Source organism: Crinia signifera, chromosome 6, assembly GCF_055691185.1.
Source record: "Crinia signifera chromosome 6, ASM5569118v1, whole genome shotgun sequence".
Lineage (NCBI taxonomy): Eukaryota > Metazoa > Chordata > Amphibia > Anura > Myobatrachidae > Crinia > Crinia signifera.
This window is the reverse complement of record NC_139222.1, coordinates 114149001-114173857: the sequence shown is the minus strand read 5'-3', so window position 1 is coordinate 114173857 and position 24857 is coordinate 114149001. Positions and strand designations below refer to the sequence as shown.

The following is a 24857-nucleotide window of genomic DNA, read 5'->3' as shown; positions in this document are numbered from 1 at the left end:
ATAAACAAAGATAGAGAGGAGAGAAAAAAAATAGAAGCGGGGTGCCCAACTGCTGAAAAAAGAAGAAGGGAGGAGAGGTAAGCGAATGGAAGGAGTGGGTCAGTTCAGGGCTGATCCTAGGCATAGGCAGATGAGGCAATTGCCTAGGGCGGCAGCCTATGCCTAGGGGGGCAGCTTTGCTGGGCGTCAGTGGCATCACAATGTGGGTGCAGGGTGTGCAGCCGCACTCACACCGCACCCCACCTCCGGCTGCTGAGCAGACTTGGACCCCCTCCTGCTGGCCGTGCTCCGCAACTACCGCCGCCACCAATAAAAGCCCGGCTCGCTGCCCCGCATGCATCTGTCACTCACGGTGCAGGGGGCACAGGAAGCACGCAGCGCCTTCGTGTGGACACCATCATGTCTCTGGCAGCCGGGACTCGGGAGCAGCACTGAGAGGAGATGACTGCACAGTACCCGGCCGCCACCGTGGGGGAGTCAGGCACACGCAGTGAGGGAGGAGAGGACTGTCACCTGCTTGGGTGATTTGTAGGTATTTTATATATATATATATATATATATATATATATATATATATATATATATATATATACACATACCTCCCAACAGTCCCGATTTTATCGGGACAGTCCCGATTGTCAGGGCCTGTCCTGCTGTCCCACCCGCGGGCGGCAGTGTCCCGCGGTGTGGGGGGGCTGTTGGGAGTCCCCCCTGTCAGCTGCTAAGCAGTGGAGAATAAACGCTGTGCGCATGCGCACAGCGTCTATTCCCGCAGCCAGGGGGCTGGGGGCATGGCTAGAGGCTCACAGAGCCTCTGGGTCATGCCCCCATAGCGGCAAAATGGGGGCGTGGCCTCGCGGAAGAGCCGCGAGTATAGGCCACCCCCCCCCCCCCCCGAAAATTTCAACGCGCCTGATGGACGGTCAAAGTTGGGAGGTATGCATATATATAACACTTTAGATATAAATATAACGGACCGGTCTGTGTCTCTATATGGATGGATCTTACAGACGTATCAATCCAGTCACATTTGTGAACATATTTTTGCTGTGTGATACTCAATAGATGTGGTTCCAAGATGATTTTTATTAATGAAGACAGCAATATGAAGCATTTCCCATTGGTGTGTGTGTCTTTATTTAATATGTATACATTGTAACAATTATCTTACAGAAATTGATTGCACTTGGATTATATTTAGAGGCTCAAATGCTCATGTACCATGTTGCAATTGGTTTGTAGCACACAGTAGCAATATATTACACACACTTTATACAATTTAATTGACAATCTGGCAGATTTGTTCAGCACAATCTGGGCATTATCCAACCACGACCCTGATAGGTTGAGTAGCACCTATTAATGATAATACTTTCTGTGGTTGTAAATTGTTGCAATCACTATATTGTGGGTCACAGGGTCATATGCTGCTTCTAATATAATATACAGATAGTATGAATGGTGATGTTGGAGAGCTGAACAGCCCGTTGCTGCAGCTCTCCACACTTTCATAAGTTGGACACACTACACAGTATCTATTGTAGCACATAGAAATTTTCCTGTGAAGCGGAATAATGTGTATCGGCTGGTCCGACACAGAAGACACAAGTATAGTACATTAGAGTCCTTAAAAGGACTAATGAAAGACACCGATGTAGTGGCGCATATGGAGCGACCGCACGGCTAGTTAGGCCGGCGTACACTTCGCAGATCTTCTTCAGGGCAACCGACGCCGCTGTCCTGAACCGGTTTAAATGGATGGGAGCTATTTGAAATCCGCCAATCGTATTTGTCTCATTATTCAGCTACCCGCCTCTCCTTCTCATTGGAGTAGTATACGTCAGTGTGTAGTCCTCCAGTAAGTTTTGCCTCATTATTCAAGTGTCCACCCTCCCATTCTTAGCCAGGTTACAGGTTTCGGTATATTATATTTGTATTGTAAGGGATTTATCCTGCTTCTATTTGTAGAAAGTATATTAACATAGTTAACTTGAATTGTTTAGATTCGCTCAATGTTGAACCCACAAAGTAACAGATCTCAGCTGCCGTCCCTCAGTTCCGGCGTTGGCAACTTGATCCCGAGTGACACTATTACACCCTGTAGTTGTTAATACTGCATAATTTCGCTGATCTTCATAATGATTATGTTTTGGATTTTAAAGGGAACAATTGGTATATAAATTTCACATTGGTGATCATGGTTTTGCAATTCTGGATCTTTCCCAGTGCATCAACGAGCCTATCTGTTTATGATATTTACTCCCGCACAATTTAAATGATCATAATATTGTTTTTTTCTTTTCCTTTTTTTCCTTTTTAACCTTGTTGCAATTAAGGGTTTGACCACCCTGTGCCAGCTGCTGTTGATTGCGCACCACGCATACACATTCTCTTTTTTCAATAATAATGATTGTACAGTTGGTATATAACGTCCTACATTGGTGATCATCATAAATCTACAGTTCTAGATCTTGCCCTGTGACAGCGCATCGGCACGCCTATATGTTTATGATTTTAACCGTGAAATACTCGTTATGAATTAAAAGATCAGGAAGACCATTCATTTAATCCTATTAGCTGATGGTGAGAATTATATATAAAAAATATGTATGCATGTAAGATGTATACAGAATTTACACGATAAATATCTGTGTTCAATTGAACTCCTAATATTGGGTGTTATTGTACATAATTATTGGTAGAAAAAAATGAGGACAGCAAAGGGAAATATACATAATTTATAAATAACCTAGTGTAGTCATAGCCGAGACAAATTGTGTGAGTGATACCGGAGACTGAAAGACATGTGAAAACATACTGTATGCGTTATAGATGAATGTTGTTATATCACTTATTACAATTCCTTGTGTTGTGTCTTCGTATCAACTAGTGATGTTAATGTAATCATATAAGTATTAAAAAATTGAAGTGAGTGAGTATATACAGTATGTTATGTATAGGATTAATAGATCCACTCAGTGACAATTGCAGTGATAAGGATAAGGGAAAGCAGTGAGTGTCAAATGTGAAACTGAAAGGGGGGTGATCATATTGAAAATGAAATTCTTGTGCTAGTGCAAAAATTGGATATGGGGAATGGGGCGTGGGATGTGACAGTCGGGTGGCAATGTATCCCCCACTGTCCATTTTTGTCATTGTTGATCAAATGATCTAGCTGGCTCTGGTATCCCAATATATTAGTCGGTGTAATGTCACGTGTCTATTCGCCATTGGAGCATTTGAAAGGATACAACAAATATAGACAATTTATCATATAAATTGTTGAGTTAATATCGTCAAGAAATTCTTAGTTGTTAGATCAGAGAAAGGCTGCATAACAATTTTCGTCATTTAGCACTTTAGGGACCATGGTATCCATTAAAAAGATCAGCCTCGTTTCTTGTTTTAGAAATTCCTTATCTCTGTCTCCCTTTCTGACGCCCATATCATCTTGGAGCATCCCAAATGCTTGTAATCCTGTTGGATTATCTTGATGGTATTTTAAGAAATGCTTAGTGACTGGTGTGAGGGTTTTCATATTTGACTTGTCCCTGTAAGCATTTCTTATGCTTTAGGAGAAAAAATGGAGTATTGTAAGTCGGTGGGTGTTGGAACCTATACGCTAACCTACCTCTATCTATTGTGGGCTTGCCCTGTGGATGGTTCTGGAGAACAGCAAGAAGCTCTGGCTGCTAATTTCCTCCATGCTGCTTGATGGTGTTTGGCACTAGAGGTAAGGAGAGTATAGGTTCCAACACCCACGGACTCACAATAGTCCAGTCCAGGTCAGTAGTGTAGGTGGGTATAGAGGGGTTAGTAGTATAGAGGCAGGTGTAGAGGGGGTCATTAGTGTAGTGGCAATTAGAGAGAGGTCAATAATGTAGTGAGGATTATAGAGGGGTCAGTAATGTAGTTGCGGGTATAACGGGGTCAGTAGTGTAGAGTAGAACTAACACCGCTGCTAGGGGGCACCAACCAAAATCTTGCCTAGGGCATCAAATTGGCTATGGCCGGCTCTGGGTCAGTCAACTCATCTGAAACAATATACAGTACGATCCCATTTCTGTTACAAATAGGGAAAAGCTGTGAAGTGGCAAGAATAATGACATGTAAGGTTCTGAGGAAACCAACAGTGCAAGATGAATAATGAAACAGAAGGTTCTGACGATAATGGCTGTGGATTGTCGTGATCCCTGCCGCAGATCGACAGTCCACGGACGTTTTTGTGGCCACACCCCCTTTTGTGCCGATCAGCTTCAGCTGCGTTCAGCTGTCAATCAGACTGCAAACGGACCAGGATCACGGATGTCGGGAGGGATCGACAGCCGTGATCCTGGATTGAATACCCCCTTAAAATGCCGTTATCTCACCTAAAATGTACTTTTTCTGCTGTATTTAGCTTGAGGAATATCCCTTTTATTATTTCCAGTAGCAATGTGGATTCCATATTCAGTGGTGTTGCGTTTCTATCATTGATATACCCTGGTGGAAGCATTTGCTTCATTCACTGTGTTAATGCAAGTACAGTAAAACATTTTTTAAAGACATATTGCCTCCTGGGGCTCTGTAGTCATAAGCATACCATTTCCCATGGCCGCGGTGCCCCAGAAGAATGATTTAATGCCTACACAATGATCGATATCATTCATGATATCCGTCAGTGATGTCATCACCTCCCCACGCCATTCATGCAGGTTGCTGACATTATTGTCAGATTGAGTTGCATGTACAGACAACACTGGGAAGGGAGTTTAAATGCTGTGCAGGAGCATGCACCAATAACGATATTATGCGTACACATTGGCCCATGATCATGATGTACAGTAGCACTCCAGTAATAACAATAAGTACCACTCAGCTGCCTCATCAATACTTTCTTTGTTAAATTGTAGCAGGAAGAGATTATTGATCGCTAGTTGGGGGCCTATTGATAAAGAGCCCCCTAAATTAAATGAAGATAACATCTCGTAACTGTATCAATTGTTTTTACTGGATATCTAAAGATATGAAGCAGAATAATCAAGTAAATCTTTATTAATTAGCTGCCTATGATATAACTCGAACAAATTAGACTGTGTGCAAATTAAACACAAAAAAATACAGTATAATTGAAAAGGGTATCTTGGCTAAATTGTCTAGTCTATGAAATGTCTGTGTCCCCATTTTAGAAAGATAAGTGCCTGATTTAGAGATGTACACTAATGGCACCTGAGCTGTTAATGTACGCAGTGTGAAAATAAGCAAATGTTCTGAGTGGCTCTTCAACTGTGTACAAGATGATAGTTGCAGGCTGAGACAATCACTGTAAACTGTCATGATATGACTGCATTTTTAAAAGCCACTCCCCGAAAGGAATATGACTGTCAATCAGTTTGCGAATAAATCCTCACTGCATCCCCTGTTGCAAGCCAAACGCAGCTCATGCACAATTCGATCTAGAAGCATGTGCAGTCAGCTGATAATTGCTTAAAATTGGTTGTGCATCTAACTTTGTTTCAGGTCCCTTGAATTTTAGATAGCATTGAGGACAGGATTATTACATTATTAATGCCGTTCGTCTCAAACACAAGAATAGTATGAGAGATTTAGAAAGTGAGAGATTTGGTAAGGAAGGTCAATTTTTTTTAAAGCGGCAAGTTACACTGCAAAACCAGTTTGATTTTAAAGTGTAAATGATTGCCGCTTTAAAAAACTTGGAGATTTCTTACCAAATCTCTCTCTCTTTCTGAATCTCTCATCCTATTAAATTCCCCCCCTAAATGAAGAGTTGAGAAGCACTTGTCCCTCTGATTCCCAGATTGCAGGACCACCCACACACGGCACAAGAGAGATGGTATTGTATTTTGGAAGGGTCCCCAAGCAAAAATATCCATTCCTTATCTTAGTGTGAATAGATTAAGAGATCTACTAAATAGTTAAAAAATAAATATTCAAATGGAAAATAAATTAAATTATTCACACAAGTCAAGTGTAGAAATTATTTTCACTGGTATTAGGGAGCCAGAAAGAAGCCTTGGGTCTCCAATGTTATTTTGAAGCAAATTGAGCTTGAAAGAAAATATTTACACACCCTTTCGACTTAAAAAAATATATTATCCCACTTAATGAGAGCAAGAGTACACATTCCTGTTATTCTATTTGTAGAGCCCTTAACTCATGAGAACAGATCTTTGTTTTGAGTGTGATGGAAAGTGATAGAACTCGGGGAGAACTTTTAGCATGCAACATATAATTTCTTTAATTTTTTTGCCATTAATGTCACTACTACAGTCTCCTTCACTTAGTTTGTACCATATCAGTTAACTGTCCTGATTTAGACATGGCAGCCCTGATTTGAAGAGATGAGATGAGTGCCCTTTCAATGCCATGAATACTTTTAACATTTGCAAATAACAAATAAGAGATGTTTCATGTGTGTTTTTGGGAGGAGAGAGGTGAGGTAACATATTCTGGAAGCTATAAATATGCAGATGGGGGGGGGGGGGGGGTTGTCAGTCATGGTAAACCAGCTGTGGCAACTGAGGCTTCACCCCACAAACTGCAGCAGTGCATGTCATTCAGGCACTATCAAAGGTTACAACAAACCTACATTTAGGTCACACAGATAGCCCAGATCTACCAAGCATTTCAATCCTGACACCAATCTATGCTGTATAATTCAAGACATTTATCAGAGTGACATTCGCATTTTAATACACATTTTTCTTTACTTCTAGCTCACTATGATACACACTCTGTGTAACTATGTATGTTTATGTATGTGATTTTAATTCTTCCTGATTTCACTGCTATCTCCCAGATAATACATTATAAGGGAGTTTCTTAAATATTGACTAATAAAAGTTAAATTTTAATATTATTTGTGCGCCCCTGATAACCGTCCCTTTTTTCTCTCTTTGCTACTAAGAGATAAAAGGAGCAACCCACTACTATCAAAGGTTAGTAGGTCTGCATTATACAGAGGTAGGTCATTTATATTACAAAAAAATAATAATAATCTCATCCCACAACAATGTATAAATACTGTATGTATAAAGGAATGAAAAATGATCATAAGTGGCTCTTAACATGGGTGCGGCTAAATTAAGACGTGGCATAACCTTAAAAACAGCACTTTTGCAGATATGGGGCCTTATATAGACCTGATCGGAAAGCTGCATTTTTTTCAGATGGACAAAACCATGCTGCACTGCAGGTGGGGCAGATGGAAGGCTTCTCAACACCCTAGGCAAAACTTCAACCTACTGTGCCCCCCCCCATACTGCCACCAATACCCACTTTACAACCCTTTAAGGCGTACTTGCCTTACATTCTGGAATGGCAGGAAGGCTCCCAAAATTAGATTTTCCACCCATTATAACAATATAGCAAACAATATAGCTTAGAAAACATTCATTCTTCAGTGATCTAGACACATCTATAAGAATAAGGACTGCAAAGCACGAGGGGTGTGCATTAACAATCTGATGAGGTTGTAAATTGTAATCTCTGTTTACTGTTCTCTGTTCACTTTAATAAGCTCCGTATACAAGGTGAGATATTGGCTAATGGTCAATTTTGACCAAGACATTTTGACTACATGCACAAGAGATGTTGGATAGATGCACTGGAGATATTAACTAAGTGATCTTTACTAACAATAGCATACAGTATTTTGTCAAAATTACCTTGCCTGCACAGTCTATCTATGCTAGGAGATACTGACTTAGTAGCGGGATCCAAGCCAGAGAAAAAATGGGAGATTTTGGCTAACCTAGGAGATTTTGATTATCTAGACAAAATTTCCTACCAAAACTCACAATCACCGATGACAACGTCGCTGCCATGCAGGACATAGTTGAGGTGGATTTTTCTGGCTGATAACCGCATCCAGGAGCTTGGTCATCCATCATACAGTCCAGACCTGGCTCCTTGAGACATCTTCATGCTCCCAAATATCAAGCACAAGGTGCATGGGATTCATTTTGAGTCACCAGAAGCTGCAGTAGAGCCCGTCATCCAGCATGTAGAAGACAAACCTGCTTCAGAACGGCCCGGCTACTTTACCAAGTGGTTTGAGGGCATACAACTTTGTATACACTCCTCTGGCAATTACTTAAAAAAATATAATGTTCACTTTGTTTGTAAACTTATTGCACAAATAAATCTGGAGGAACAGCAGCAAGAGCTTACCTGCAGAATTCAGTGTGCTGGACTGCAAGAAAATCTTGCTGTTAGCTTCATTAATACATACAGTAATATCATAATTTGGATCATTTTTAATTCCATCAGATCAGAGAACAAGGCATACAGCTCAAACATATTAATTTCCTGCCATAGTGTGACAATAGTCATGTGGTAAAATGCAGAATGTTCATACCGGAATGACATTTACAGAAGATCAATCCATTGCTATGTAACTATAATTATTCTCTACCATTGAGAATTAGCAGTTAAGAGTTTCTAACAGTCAGTGAAAGGATTCTTAAATCCTTTTAATCTTGTAATCAAATCAAAGTCTCAATGAACGGTGACACAGCAAGAAAAGATCACCACTCCCCAGAGCCTGGCGATCTTATAAATGTTGTTGTATGGAGACATTGAGGCAATATTAATCTTTATAGAATGTGTAAATCCTCATGATTTACTAAATATTAGCACACTATCAGTAGGTGGTGGGAATAATGCATTTTACATCATTTCTGAAGATGATATAGTGCCTAACACATAAAAGTCACCACAGGTACCAAATGTTGGCATTATTGAACAGATGAAGTGCTCTAACTTGCTTATAGAGGACTATAATTTTGAATTATGACATAGTACAGTACTTCGGTACTTATGTAATATCTGGGCTCCCGTTTTTCTTATGAGACCGCGTCCGCTCGCCTCGCTACGCCTGCCACACTATATAGAATCAACTCCATGTGTAGTTGGATAGTAGGGGTATGAAAAAATGGGGTGCATTTAACATGGGAGCCCAGATAATACATAAGTACCAGTACTTCAAATAGGGCCCTTTAAACTATCAGTGTTCAATGAATGAGAATAATACTATGCACAGACTTTCATCGCTCTGCATATATATATATATATATATATATATATATATATATATATATATATATATATATATATATACACATATATATACATATACACACACATACTGTATACACATAAATACAACCTGATCTCCGGCACTCCGGATCCCTCAATGGGTACCTTGCTGAGGTGCCTTTCCCTGGAGGGTGAACCCTCAAATGTAGCGTGCTGGTAGGGCGGCACTCAAAGACTGCACAATTCGTCTGTAACGGTGAACTAGGGCATTTAATAACGTTTCAGGAAGCAAGTCCCCTTCATCAGATTACAGTAATCAGATGAAGGGGACTTGCTCCCCGAAACGTTATTAAATGCACTAGTTCACCGTTACAACCAGATTGTGCAGTCTTTGAGTGCTGCCCCAACAGCAGGCTATTTACATCAGAAAGGAGATCTAAAGAGGACGTGGCACCATTTACACAGCGAATCTCAGTCAATGATAACACAGGTTACACAGAACCATGCGCGGAGTCATTTTTTTGAATAATCATGAAGTTTGTTTTTGCAACCAATGTAAATGATTGGCACATGCATCCTGGACCTCTTGCTTCTCGCTGGCTATTACTGTGATGTATATTGAACCCAATATCAGTACTACAAGTGGAGTCTCTCATATCCAAAATGCTTGGGGGCAGAAGTATTTTGGAAAATTTCTACACCATAAAGTCTAAATAAAGAATGCATGGTGTGGGTTTCTATATTACCCTTTGAACCCATTATGGCAATGTCCATGCTCATTCACCCAGAAATAGAGTAACACAGCTTCTATATCCACTTATTCTAGTGCATGCTGCTATTATCCTCTTTATTTGCCAGATCATTCTAATGCTCAACCTTTATTAAATCACTTACATCAACCAAAATTTCCAAGGCACACCATTCAACCCCACAGGGAAAAACACATTGGTCCCACAGGGGGGGGGGGGGGGGGGGGACAAACCCATTGGCCCCCATATGAAAAAAGAAAAAACAATCACACTTGTCCACACAAGTAACAAAAATGAAATATATTGGCCCTCACATGAAAACAAGTGACCAGTGTATAACAGTTGAACTGGTGGTTTCTTTAAACTAATGTGGACATCTCTACCTCTGGTAGCACACTTTAGAACAATTCAAGGCACACTAGTGTGTCATGACTGTGGTTGAAAGAGGCTGCTCTACTTAATATAAATAAAGCTATGGGGCATGTACAAAGCATACAAAGGGAGAGCACTGCACACTCTAGGAATCCTTTACGCATTTATGTATGGATGTTTTTTTTTACTGTTTGCAGAATACACTATAGTCTGGCTATTATGGGGTTTAAAAACATAAATGAGTGCTTTCGTTACAAATATGTAACATGACATTTATGCACCTTAAACACTAATGGATTATGATGTATTATACATGGAAAAGTTATTGTATGGTATGTAAGACGTGTTTATGACCTTAGATTACACATATCATTGAAAACCGTTTCACTCACCATAAGCGGAGTTACTTCCCAGAAAGGATCCACCATTAGCGCTTTATAGTAGCTCTCACAGGAGTCTCTTTCCCAGGAGAAATTCCAGGATAACCATACCTTTAGCGTTTCCCAGAACGACAGGTCTGCTTGGTAACAACTCCTGGAATAACCCTAAGGAGAAAGACATAGGAACCATGAACCTGCAGCCCTCTAATTGGATTACTTGCCATTTCCAGTTGGAATATTGTAGCAACAAGTCTCATGGGATTTATTAAGCAGAAATGGCTATGGGAATGTTTGTAATGGTTAACATTTTGTAACAAACAAAGTGTTGCTAATACACTATTCACAGTTTATTGCACTTCAATACATCACATTGTTGTTACGCAAGTTACTCTCTTTGGATAGAATGTATCAGGAGATTGTGCTGACAGTTGCGTAACTATAGAGGGTGCAGGGGGTGCAGGTGCAATAAGGGGCCTGGGGGGCAAGGCCCAGCAGACATCCCCCTGCACCCTCTTGAAGTTTTAATTAAAAGTGTGCCCCGGCAGAGGCTTTGGTTATCGCCTTTCCTACAGTTCCTGCATATGTGCACCTCTCCCCACTCGTGCGTCATCACCGGTGCACCGACTCCAGCGCTTAAAGAGGAACTTAGCAGGAGGAACTTTCTGGCCTTGGTCACACGCCCCTCCCCGGCACTGATCGTAAAACCCCGGGGTGGTGGGACGTGTTTGGGAACTTTCCTTGATCTTTCCCCTGTCCGTTGCGCCGGCTCCGCCTCCAGCGCTGACCATGAGACTCAGCATGTGATTGTAAAATCCCTGCACTAAGCTTTGTGGCTCCCCCGCGCCCAGGATCAACTCTGAGACTAAGACCCGGGGGGGGGGGGGGTCTAACCAACCCCCCATCTAACCAACCATCTCCTGTCCCCAGCTCAGTGCCACCCCCATCCCCAGCCCACCCATTTAACCAACATGTCCCTGTCCCCAGCCCAGTTACCCCCATCATCTCAGTGTCTGTCACCCTGCCCCCCTTCCCAGCAGCTAAAACATATCTGGCCTGTGACAAATCCTTTGTGGGAAAAGAATCCCTTTGTCAGGATTGTGCTAAAGAGTCCACTACTACTGCTAGCACTTCATCACAATTGAGTGAACTCATGGCATGGATGAAGAGGAACTTTATCACAAAGTAAGGGTTTCAGACTAACAAGAGATCTAGGTCACAGACAAGTTTGTAATATGATATGGAAATTTGACTCCAAGGATATAGGCTCTGATGAGGAAGGCTCATACTGTATGTTTCTAGTGTGGAATCAGGTGAACTGGTTGAGGAGGAGCGTCCCTTTAATTTGGAGCTTGTGGAAATTGTTCTTAAAGATCTATATAAGACCTTGATTTACAAGCAACCTGTAAAATCTGAGTATGATGCCCTATTTGAAGAAAGGTCTAAGAAGGGGAGATGTTTCCCGGTCGATAAGGTGGTGAAGGAAATTTTTACTAAAGAGTGGGCCAATACAGACAAGCGGATTGGTTCCAGGACCAGGAATTCCTTAAGTGGTGTAATATTCCCAAGAATTATGCAGCAGTTTCAGAGGTCACCACCAGGACGACCATCCCATTGGAGGATGGCGTCTCACTGAAGGAGGCCATGGACAAGCAGATGGAGAGTGCATTGAAGAGACTACACACAGGCCCGGCAACAGGTGGGGTCAAGGGGGACATGTGTGACGGGCCCCGGCGATCTGAAGGGCCCCAGAGCCCGGCCGCGGCCCGTCTGTAAGCTGTATAGCTATAGTGTGTGTATAGTGTATCCCCACGGCCGGGCCGTCTACCGCGCGCCCCACCCCTGCCCTACCGCGCACCCCACACCTGCAGCGCCGTGCCTCTCCTGCGTTACCTCCTGAGGAAGCCGCTGACGGTGATTAAAGGCGGAGAAACGCGTAGAGGACTGGGATTAAAGCTGATACCTGCTGACAGCACGACTGGACCAGTCTCAGATAGGACCACTAAACAATCGATAATCGGTGGTCGGAGAGGTCCATATAGGAGACTACAAACAAAGCTCCCTGCTGCTTGTCCGGATGCCCACTTAAGTATACTTATAATTGTGCACTGAATTTACTTGAACTGGCATAAGGATTACCTTTAACAAATCTTACCGGTCTTGGAGTATACCTATGACTTTTAAACTGTTTCTAACCTTCCAAAATTGCCATTAACCGCATGCTGCTACTAATTACCCCCACTAACACCTGCAAGGGGTCTGCTTTGAGGGAAACCTGCTTTTTAGTTTATGTTTGTTAGTCTTGTTTGTCCCAATGTTGGCCACATTGAATATATCACTATAAAAAAATTTTTTTTTTTTTTTAATATTGTTATATAATTTTGTAACCTAATTTTTAATAAATTTAAACTATATTAAGCACAGCGCAGTACCATTTCGTTTCTTTTCTCTCCTGCGTGTGTCCTCTGTCTGCTTACAGTGCTGCAGCCGCTCAGCACTTGGAGGCTGAGTCGGCTGTCTCCTGTGTGCACTGTGCACGGACCGGATGGCCTTACCCGCGTACTGAGCATGTGCGTCACCCTGGCGCTCTGCTCCACGCTTTGTGGCTACCTCCTGCCCTGCCTTCTCGTTCTTGTCGCAGCAGCCAGCAGGAAATAGAGAGTGACAGTCCCCGTCACTAGGTTTCTCTACTATATTTGCATTGTAATTAAATCTCTCTCCTCCCCTGTCTCTATATCCCTACTCTCGCTCTCCCTCCATCACTCTCTATCTCAATCTCTATCTGCCCCTCTGTCTCCTTTGCGTTCTCTCTCCATCACACAGACTCCTTCTGCCGCTCTGCCTCCCTCTCTTCAGCTACAGTATCTCTCTCTCTACTGCTCCCACCCTCTCTTTCCCTCCATCACATGTACACTCACTTCCTCTGCCTCTCCCTCTCAAACACCTCTTTCTCTCTCACCCTCTCTTCCCTATCCCCCCTCTTTTTTTAGTTTATTTCTGTTCATTTCATTTTCTGACATGGGTATTGTGACTTTTTTCATTGGTGTCAGTGTTTGTATAGTAAGGGTCATTTTTTTTTGGGGGGGAGGGGGGCGACTGCTGTCATTTACAGTAATTACAATATTGATGACATGGTTAATGTGCCCATGGCATTGCAGATATAAAGATGGCAAGTGCGTGATGTCGTGACTCATGTCACACGTTGGTGACATCACAACCCGTGGAACACACAGAATAGAGGTGCGTGGATTCAGTGGAAGAGGTGGTGGTGGCAGTGTGTTTTTTTGTGATGGGGGGGTGGGGGTCAAGTGGGGCCCACAGGAATGTCAGTGTACCAGGCCCCAAGATTTCTGTTGCCGGCCCTGACTACACATCTCCACATCAGAAGTTGCTATTGCTTCCTCAGCTAGAGCAATGAGAATTTGGTGTGCCTCTCTGCAGGAAGACCTACAAGAGAAAGTGTTGTCAATGCCTAATTTTTCCCAGCATATAATTTCCATAATCATAATTATTACCATGCCCACTAAATTAATATAGTCAGGGATAAATAATCTTTTATCCCATACATGTCATGTTTGGACTCTAAAGGTACGAAATTACACTAGCTATCAGATGACAGTTATTAGAATTCCATATCATGTCACCCTCACATGTTATAACAAATTATAAGTTAGTCACATTAAAAAACCAGCATTAGAAATGAAGTCATTAGCATTCCCTTACACCAGTAAGTCAGCCAGGAAATACAGTATCAGGGGGCGTGTCTATAAGCTAAGTGATACCAGGGGAAGACAATAAGATTCTCCCCTCCCCCCGAGAGTTCTCTTGAAAAGCAAGGGAAAATGTGCAAGTTCAGTGTGTGATTTTAGCAGCAGACGAAAGGAGCTATGGAACTGAATTCGCCAGGACATGATTGAGGAATGAGTACCAAATGTTTATTTTACTGTGTATCAGGCAGGGCTCGGAATATTGATAAGGGATAGAGCTATTCATGAGAGTATGGGTCAGGTATGGAGTGTTGATGGTATGAGAAGGTGATATGATTGGAAGGTATGTGAAACGTGACTGTAAGAGATAAAGTGAGGATTGGAATCTGATATACATATGGGTATGTGTAGCTGTTATGATTTGTGAGCAAGGATATGTTTAAATTGGTAGAGATAGCTGTGTACGTTTACATGTGGACAAAGTGTAGGCCTAGAATCAATTGTAGACATGTGCTCAGGCTCAGGCCTGCAGTGTGGCTTTTGTGTAGTTAATCGGTTAACATTGATGTGTGGACTGGCCCTTGTGTGTCCTAGTTTTGATTGCAAAGGAGTTTTGTAGTATATTGTATGGACTATATTGTATGAAAGGCAGTGAGGTGTTCTCAAAGGGACGCAGGAATCTGAACGCATGTGTAAGGCTATGCGTGAGCAAGTATAGACTCTTTGTATTGAAGCGTGTGAATGCTTTGTGTGTGTTGTATAAGCATGATGCTCGGATGGTGTGTGTGTATCGGCATGTGATGTGAGTATGATATAACAAGGCCATAGATTGTATAGCGCCTGTTAGGTGTTCTGTACAGAGAAGTACATTGTAGCTTAAATGATATTAATTGTGTATGCTGCAGGTAAAGTGTGTTTGCTGAATATGCGAGTTATATTCAGGATCGTGAGTACCGTGTAAATGTAGGTTAGAGGAGTAATTTGGAATAAATGTTGTGGAAAGAAAATCTGAACGTACAGTCAGTTTATGTGTGATTACCAGGCGGAAGTTATTAGTCTTTTGTTAAGGTTTCCTTTGTGTGCCATGTAGTGGAATCTAAGATGGCCGACAGTTACCATAAGATGGCTGAATGCCATGCGGCGGTATCTAAAATGGCGGACACAAAGACTTGGTATCACAAAATGGCTGCTTCTTCATAGCCACGCCCCCTTCCAGCACTAATTCACATACACATTATATAACACTGAGGTTAGCTTTATTTAAGGATGCTGGAATAATAATCGTTATCATGTATAAATACCTGTATTGTTATATTTTGTAATCCATGATACAGTTTCATCAGTTTACACTTATAAATAATATTCATTGATTATAAATCTGGACATTCAATTATTGGTTGCGTGCGAAATGAATAAATTAGATAGACTTTGCATATATAAATAAATGTACTTCAATAGATGGGGGCTCGTCCGGGATTAAGCATTTGACGATGTGCAGATATGCGCAGGGTTGCGAATATCGGCAGGTGTGGGATCATCTACCAGAAGGGAAGAAAAAGTTTTTTTTTATTTTTTTCTGGTGCGTTTTTGTGTGTTTCCATGTTACTGCCGGTTAGGGGCCTGTGTTGGATCTGTAGTATTACAAAGCTCTAATTTGAACTTTGGGACAAAAGGAAAAACATTTATTTATATTTAAATATCAAGATGCAATTCTATAAGTATATATTTGTTATAATAATTTGTTTTCTCACACGCAATGTTATCTCCTTTTGATGTTTATCTTTTAAATAATAGCCAGATATGATTGGCAAGGGCTGTTTCAGGTTGAATTGTTTTTTTTTTTAAATTTGAATTGTTTTATAAGCAGTGCAAATTTTAAATAAATGCACATCTTTTATAATTGCAGCAGAAGCGGATTATAAGGGAATAATGTATAGCCATAAATTGCAGGTATTTTACTGCAGACCATCTCAACCTGATAAAGCCATTGTATAATTGTATGTTGCAAAGAATTCTGGGTAAAACTGCTATTTCTACTAAATAAATTTATTTTATTTTTAGTATACCTTTCAACATATGGTAATGAGAATAGTAGGCAAGGTGGCTAAGAGTGTTTAATGGTAAGCTTTCATTCCCATAATTGATAGGATTGAGTCATAAGTATTTTTGCTTTAGAAAGATAAAAGCAGAGAGAGATAAAATACCAGTCAATAGAAAAATCAGGTACAGTTAAAATCAACAAATTCCAAGCAGTATGAAATTTGAATGTTACTCTGAGGTATTAAATTTGAAACTGAAACTAATGGTTATCAATAGAGACAGGATTATATGCAACAAAAAAAGCTTGAAATATGCATGCAAATATGCATGAAAAATACTTAAAATATGCATGGAAAGTGTTAAAATATGCTACATTAAATAATAAATAAAAGCAATTTTTAACATATTTATTTAAAAATTAGCATACAATTAGTTGCAAATAAACCTCAAAATAGGCCCATTAGGCCCACAGCATCTGCAGCTGTCTAGTGCTATATACAGGACTTTTTTTTCTTCCTGGCTGCTGCAGCATCCAAAGCTCTTCTTGCATCAACTACACGGACCCTCATCTCCAAGCGCAGATGGATCAAATGTCAGCATAGCGTGTGAGGGTGGCGCAGTGGAAGGCTTCCTCCCTGCGCCACATACTCACTGTGACACGGCATTTCCTCTGCGCCGCGTGATGTCACAACCCTTCTGCCCACCTCCTCTGCTGCAGAAGTCTGCCTCTTGGTGTAAAGTCCCAGGCCAGGGGCAGGCAAAGGTTCAGGAGCTTCGTAATGGCATCTGCTCCGACTGACTTTTATCAACATGGATTGGCAGCCTAGAGCAGTGTCAGACATAGCGTACATCCAAGGTTCCCCACTCTGCGCACATATTGCCCCAGGATGCACACTCTACCACTACCTGGCCAGCAGCTACAGGGTAAAGCAGTGCTGTGACTCGCGGGTGGGAAGAGGGCAGGGCCTAAAATATGCACCATCAATAGATTTTAGATAAAATATGCAATAACCAGTGAGAATGGGCAAAATATGCAAATGCATATGCAAATATGCAAATGCATATAATCCTGTCTCTAGTTATCAAGTATGATATATAACATTTTTCTTTTTTATTTCAGGCTAAAAGACAGATTTCCCCTAAAGCATATAACAACATGCAAAGAAAGATTTGTTAATTTTAAAAGAACCAGCCAGCGGGTATTTAGATGTAAATTAAGGTGTTGAGACAATAGATTTTAACCTGGAAACTTAGACAAAGCAACTCCACTTAGAAAGGCAAAATTTGAATAGGAATGGTTCATTCATTTGCTTTCTCTCCCACCAGAGACTGCAGTTTCAATAGTTCACAATAGAAACAAAAGTTTTTTTTCTGTTATGATCTGTTACCCCAAATGCATAAGTGCATGAAAATTAGTAAGAGGTATTGTACTGTGTGGAGTTTGTACCTGTTAAGAGTAAAATTGCATTTGTTTTCCCCTGTGAATGTGAGATATCTACAGTATTGTAAGAGGTGTTAAATTCATAGTGCCATATCCTTGCAAACCACAAAATGTTATAGAAAGAGTGTGCTATTGGGATTTCTTGAATAGTTAAGTTAAGTAGAAGTGAAGTGCCTATATAAGGAGGCAAATATGTTGCGAAGTATACAAAAGAAGGCGGGACTCGGACACATGGGTGTCAACGTCTGCCGCTCAGTAAGACACTGTTTGCGTGACGGACACATGTGCGGGCGCATGTGATTGCCTAGGTACGCTGTACAGGTAAATGCCCAAGGATGGGTAGTGATAATTAATTAAGTGATAAATTGAGTAAGACTCCTGTTGAGTTACAAACAGGATTCTTTTATTATTGATAAAAAATTCAAGAAATTCAAATAGTATTGATTAAATTCCCATTGATAGTCAAGGGAACACTCGTGTGACATCCAGTAAAAGAGCTGTCAACCTAGGAAAATTTCTGTACAGAAATATAGATAGTAATGTTAAAGTGAATGGTACCCAGATGTAGAAATTCCTGGAAGGTGAAAGGATTGCCCTTAGCGCTAAGGATTGTGTGTTGAAATAGGACACACGGGGGATACGCGACGACGTACGAGTCGACGTACCCATTTTTACTGCCCCTTCCGTAGACCTACCTATTTTGGTCTACCGGAAGGGTATAGGAGCGAAAATCGGAACTTCGAATTCCGCTGAGCTCCTCCGGTTTCTGGGGGCACAGGAAAACAAGTTTGCTGTGCCCTGGAGAAGCTGGCCGCGCCTTGCAAGTTGACTAGTAGTTCGCTACTAGTTGAAAGACTTGGCGATTGAGAACGTTGCCTCGCATTGTGGGCTCTTCGCTTGATTGCGTTGTAGTGTCGCTGTGTGGAGAAGTGAGTGGTTGGGGAGCTCTCAGATAAGTAATAACCCACCGGTATCTACTAGCTGTGAACGTTTATTCCTGTGATTATGGGTAATAACGGGTCACACAGTGATAGCGTGATAAGTAGGGATGGAGATGTCAGATAGACATACAGGTGAGTAATGCAGTAACTCACCACAAGATATAGATAGTAGAATTCCCAGGTACTGGCAGCTTCGAACCGGATGAATTACACAATAAGAATTGAAAAATAATGTCTGCTCTCATCAACGCGAGGTAAGAGGAGGCATAGTGTTTGTTTAAAACTGTGGTATAGGAAAATGGCAATGGGAAGAGTGATAATAAAAGTGCAATTAGACTGTTAATGCGGAATAGCAATACCCCCCCCATTCATATATAATGGGACCAGTTATTTTAAAGTGACTGATGTAATTGTGAAACTGACTAACCTATACCCTGTGTCAACTCCTTGTTAAGGATTATTAAGTGTTGACGTAATATTCAAGACAGCTGTCATCTCCGAGACGAGAGAAGTCAAATGTAAGGCGGAGTCAAACAGCCAGAGAGGATGCTGTTTGTTTTTCCCAAGTGGTAAGAGAAGGTACAGTTGACGCCAAATTGACAGTGTCCAGAGAGCAAATAAGCAAAAATCTGGTGCAGATACAATTGGCAGTAGATTGTATCTCCGAGGCCTCATTAGACGTGCCTGATTATTCGGCTAAGTCTTTGACTTCAGGAGTGGTGGTAAGGAGAGCCCTGTGGCTCAAGTCCTGGGCAGTGGCCTCCCACTCTAAGAACAAGCTCGCCACTCTCCCATTTGAAGGAGATTTCCTTTTCGGGAGTAAACTGGACCAGATGATACAGAGAATGTCTGGGGGCAAATCTGTAAGACTGCCACAAAATAGAAGAGGAAAATCGGCAAATTATTTCCCCGACTCAAAGCTTTAGACAAGCTAGGTCAGGCCATTTCGGGAGAGATACGCGCCTGGAACATACAGTACAGAGCGTTTTTTTCACCAATCTGTTAAACAAGGCACCCAAAAACAGTGATGATCTATGTCCCGTGGAAAAGGTCCCAGTAGCAGGAAGGCTGTTAAAGTTTCCTCAAAAGTGGAAGCAGACTATTCGGGACAGATGGGTGTTAGAGGTGGTCTTCACGGGGTATCGGTTGGAATTCCTTTCAAAACCCAGATGGGAAATTTTCAGGGCTCCCCAGCCCAGGGGCAGAGAGGGAAGCTTTAAAGTTTAGTAGAAAGGATCTATTGGACTCCGAAGCAGTCGAAGTGGTCCCAGAAGCAGAGAGAGGTCTAGGCTTCTATTCACTCCTATTTGTCATATGGTAAAGTTCTGGAGGGCTCAGGACCATTCTAGACTTGAGGTATCTGATTAACAGAATTTGGAAGCAAAAGTTTCACATGGAAACAGCCAAGTCCATTCTAATGGGCCTAAGAAGGAACGATTATCTCACTTCCATAGACCTGTTCCGTTTGCAATGATTAGTACCCAGGCAATTGCAGCCCCCCTTAAGTCTAAAGGCAGGAGCCACCACTGCTTGTACTGTACAACTCACTTGTTTAAATAGATTACACACCTGTATACCACATCTGTACTTTCAAAGCTAACTTTCAGCTATATAATCATTATTTTCGAAAAATACTGAATATGACATTCTTGATGCTTATAGGTACATCTTGATGTTCTGAATTTCCTCTGCAGTCCAATTTTTTTTGCGATTCAGTGGTTTAAATGTTCAACTTAATTGTCATTTTTTAAATTCAAAAATGGTCTACACTGAATGTTGACCGATGTTAATGATCTTATTTTAAAGTGGCTAACCATTGGATCTGCTACTAGTGCTAGGGCTGTTGAGCCTAACTAGACGTTGGACCTGAAAGAGTTAAACAGATGCACCAAAATTCAGTGCATATTCTTCCATTAATTTCATGTGTTACAGCTACTGCCATTTATTTTAGAATTAAAATCGATACAAGGCCAAAGGATGCAATCTTTTTAATCCATGTCTGTTGATTACACTTCTACTATATATCTATCTATAGCTAGCTAGATAGAAATATCTATCTCTATATATTTATATCTCTATATATATCTAGATATATCTATAAAGCTACCTGACTTCCATCGCTTGACATCATGAAACATAGGGCAGTATTCAATGAGCATTTTGGCGATGTGCAGCGAATCCTGTTTAGGATTCGCTGCACATTCGCCACTGCTCGCCGCATTCCGGAGCCTCGCCGGCTCCAGTATTCAACGAGTCAGGGGCTCGCTGCCCCTGACCGGCGAATTTAAACTCCTGCGGCGATGCCGCAGGGAGCCTGAGGACGGCGGCAGGCAGGGAGATGGAAGTCTCCCTGCCTGCCCCAGAACGTTTGTGGGGTGGAGGTGGGCTCCCCAGGTGCCAGGCAGCACAGGCTGCCCCCCGGGGGTGTCAGCAGGGGACCGGGTATATTCACTACACCCGATCATGCATATGTAATGATCGGGTGAAGTGAATATATGAATATCTAATGAGCGGCTCGGCTCCGGCCCCCTGCTGGCTGGTCTGTGTAAAAAAAAATATATATATTTTTTTAAAATTAAATATATATTCATGTGCTTACAGCATATGAATAAAAATAGCATGCCCCTCCTCAGAATAAAATTCCTGATTTTTTTACACCAAATGTAAAAAACAAAACACTTTATTTTAAAAGTTCACATTCCACTTCACCATAAAAAGATAGCGATTGCTACTCGGTGAAACATGGCGAAAAAACCCTTGAAATGTATTCGCCATCTGGTCATTGAATAGGGTGATTCACCGTTTTAGTCAAAAATTCGTCTTACAGCACAAAATCACCATAAAAACATGGCGAATCAGCCTCATTGAATACCGCCCATAAATGGATTCTAATTTGTTAAAACCATGGATTTGCTTCCTATGTACCAACAGGTGTCATGTTTCAACCAATGCTCTTAGCAATAGTAAGAAACATATTCATCAGTCTTGACAAGAAGTTCTTCATACGAAAGTATAACTCCTGATTGCTTTTCTACCCACACCTAATTATACTTTAAGTATCATGCTTAAAAAAATTTAATATTAGCTTTTCTTTTTCCAAATATATTTTATTGAACCTCATAAATCACAGACATTACAAGATTTCCAAGCAGAAATGAAAGTGATATAAATCCACAAGTTTCTAACATTTTCCAACAATACATAATAGTAAATAAGAAAAAAAGAGGTAATAAAAATTGAAATAACAACATGGTGGCCTCTGCAGATAATAATAAGAGAATGAGTGTCAGAGATACTGTAAGTACAACACATATCAACATCCAAGAATACAAAGGTACATTAAAACATACAACTTGAAAGGAGACCGTCATCAAATAGCGATTGCAAACAAATAACAAAATCAAAGTAAAGAAATAGTAAACCAACAACAAAAAGGAAACTTACAAACAAACAAAGAAAGAACACAAGGAACATCTGCCTGTTCCTAGACTCAAGCCATCAACCCATCCATGGACTGATCCAGCCATCCAGCAAGAAAAAGAGGTGAAGGAGAAGAGAAGTGGAAGAAAATGAGAAAGAAAGGGGATATATATTGTACAGTATAGGCACAATTACAGGTAATTAAAGTGCAACAGGGGTCTTGATTTAAAGAAGATGTAAAGTGTTCCATGAAGTGGACTGGAAGCAGGTCTGAATTGCCATTCTAGTTCTAGAGGGCAAGGACTATTAATTATCTTATGTTTGTAAATTACCTTGTTTTAAAAAAAAAAACAACACAAAAAAACCTTGACATTCAAAAAATCCATTTATTTCACATGACTTTTCGGTACTTGTGTATTATCTGGGCGCCCGATTTTATCATTGCATGCCACTACTTAAGGCATGCGATGCGATTTATTTATTTATTAACAGTTTCTTATATAGCGCACACAGATTCCGCAGCGCTTTACAGAGCATAGTTATAATCAAAAACACATAACAAATTACAGTACAAGACAGTTTCGGACAAGTACATGGTTAATATGGATAGGTGCACCAGGGGACAGGACACTGAAGCAATTATCAGGGTGGCAAAGGTTTATATATTCTAAGAAAGGCACATAAGGAGAGAGGGCCCTGCTCGTGAGAGCTTACATTCTAAAGGGGAGGGTTAGACAGACTGGGGTGACACAGAAGGCGAAGAAGTGAGCTTAGACAGGTTAGGTTGAGAGATTGTCAGGTTTTATGCAGGAGGGTGGGAAGAGGTCAGCTTAGTCTTTAATATTTTGCGATGCTTTATTGTAAAGACCAGATTTTTAATTGTATAGTCACCCATGGATGATTTCATACCCCCACTATCCAACTACGCATTTGATTTTATATAGTGTGGCGAGCGCAGCGAGCCACCGAGCCTGAAGCGTGGAGAGCCCCGCGAGGGGACGCAGATTACTTTACATGTAGTCTACGTCCTCTCGCCACGCTTCGGGCTCGGTGGCTCGCCACACTATATAAAATCAACTCCATGCGTAGTTGGATAGTGGGGGTATGAAATCACCCATGGGTGACTATACAATAAAAAATTGGGTCTTTACAATGAAAAATCGCATTGCATGAATTGTATGCCACTATATTGCATGCGATGCAATGAAAAAATCGGGCGCCCAGATATTACACAAGTACCGACTTTTCCTTAAGACTGGATTTAAGAGCTGCTTTGTGCCTTGTACTGTTTTGCTTTTACTGTAGAGTACATACAGTGCTGTATTGACTATCAGAAAACGCACTACATTCCCTATACTGGTACACACTAAAGTTACTAGCTTCCTCCTTTTTATCACCCATAGACCGTTCTCTCACCAGCAGGAGTAGCTCGGCATGAGATATGCTTATAAATGTTACAGATGAAGTAACACGCAGACATCTGCTCATTGTATAGCATCTAAATTCACTGCTCTATTCAGGGTTTTCCACTCTATTCAGTGTTCCCCATAACCGCTTCCTCTGCACATTTGGTTATAACGTCTTTTCATCCAATACAGGTATGTATTTTTCCAATCTTTATATTGGGTATCTTATTATACTGTAAGAATCCTGCATCAGGGACTACATTTGCCACTATAGCTTGTAAACTTATTTGCTTAAAAATAAGCAAATTTAAAAAGCTATAAAATAGTCTTCCCTTTATTTAATGTATCACAGCTACTGACATTTATTTTAGAGTTAAAACTGATACAAGGCCAAAGGATGCAATCTTTTTAATCTATCTGCTGATTACACTTTTACTATTATGTTCTTGGGAGACTGGCTTTGTGTTTCAGCAAGTCAAAACTTCCTGAAGGCTTAGCTTATGAGCAATGATATACAGATTTAACAATGAGTGACAGGCTTGTTATCACTCATTACGAATGACAAACAGTGCTCCAGCCAATCAACTCCTAATTGTTGTGTTGGAAAAATGACAGATAAGGAGTAATCATTGGTTACTAATTATAATGAAAATATCACTTATTGTTAAATAAGCCCTTAAGCAAAATACAAATAAAGCTTGTAAACCACATGGTCTATGTGAATTACAAGTAAAAGATGTAGATCTTGATCATCCATATACTCTCCCTTCCGCATGTATTCCTCATTTGGAGGTAACAGCTGTAAACTATCACACAGTAACACAATGGATGAATGACTAGACAGTATAGCAGTGACACAGTGTTATTACAGAGAGCCATTAATCAGAGAGGACAGATTCTTCTTAGAATTCAAGACATGATAAGACACACATGTATAGGTTATCTACTGTTATACCACAAGAGCATCTCATTTCTTTCCAATACCTGTGGTTTAAACTTTCTCTCCTTAGCGTGAAATATGAAAAACTAAACAGAAGTAAATGAATACACCAGAGGTAGATGGTTTATTGTCACCTCCCTGCCGTGCAGGCTAGATCAACCGTTTATTAGGTACATCTGTGGTTTTTGGTTCTCAGACAATGCAGGGGCACAACTAAGGGATGTTCCTGTGAACAGATCTATAAACATTTACCCCTTACTACCACCCGTAATCAAGTCTACGAACATTTGCCATAGACCTGAATTGATTTATGCTCTAACTAGGGTAATTGAAAAATGAAGACTGGAATGGAAAACTGAAAACATGTTTTGGAGATCTTGCTTTTGGGTAGGACAGTCTCTCTCTACTTTTTTATAATTAGTAAA

The 24857-nt window shown here is 41.0% G+C and overlaps 1 protein-coding gene across 1 annotated transcript in view; it reads right to left on the bottom strand.

The window, feature by feature from the left end:
- The window catches only part of LOC146008000 (chloride channel CLIC-like protein 1), a 338327-nt gene that overhangs the window by 62239 nt on the left and 251231 nt on the right, over positions 1 to 24857 (bottom strand). The window contains exon 4 of the mRNA XM_083146841.1: positions 10553 to 10705. Coding sequence (XP_083002967.1) covers positions 10553 to 10705 — 153 coding nt within the window. The remainder of the gene's footprint in view (positions 1 to 10552; positions 10706 to 24857) is intronic.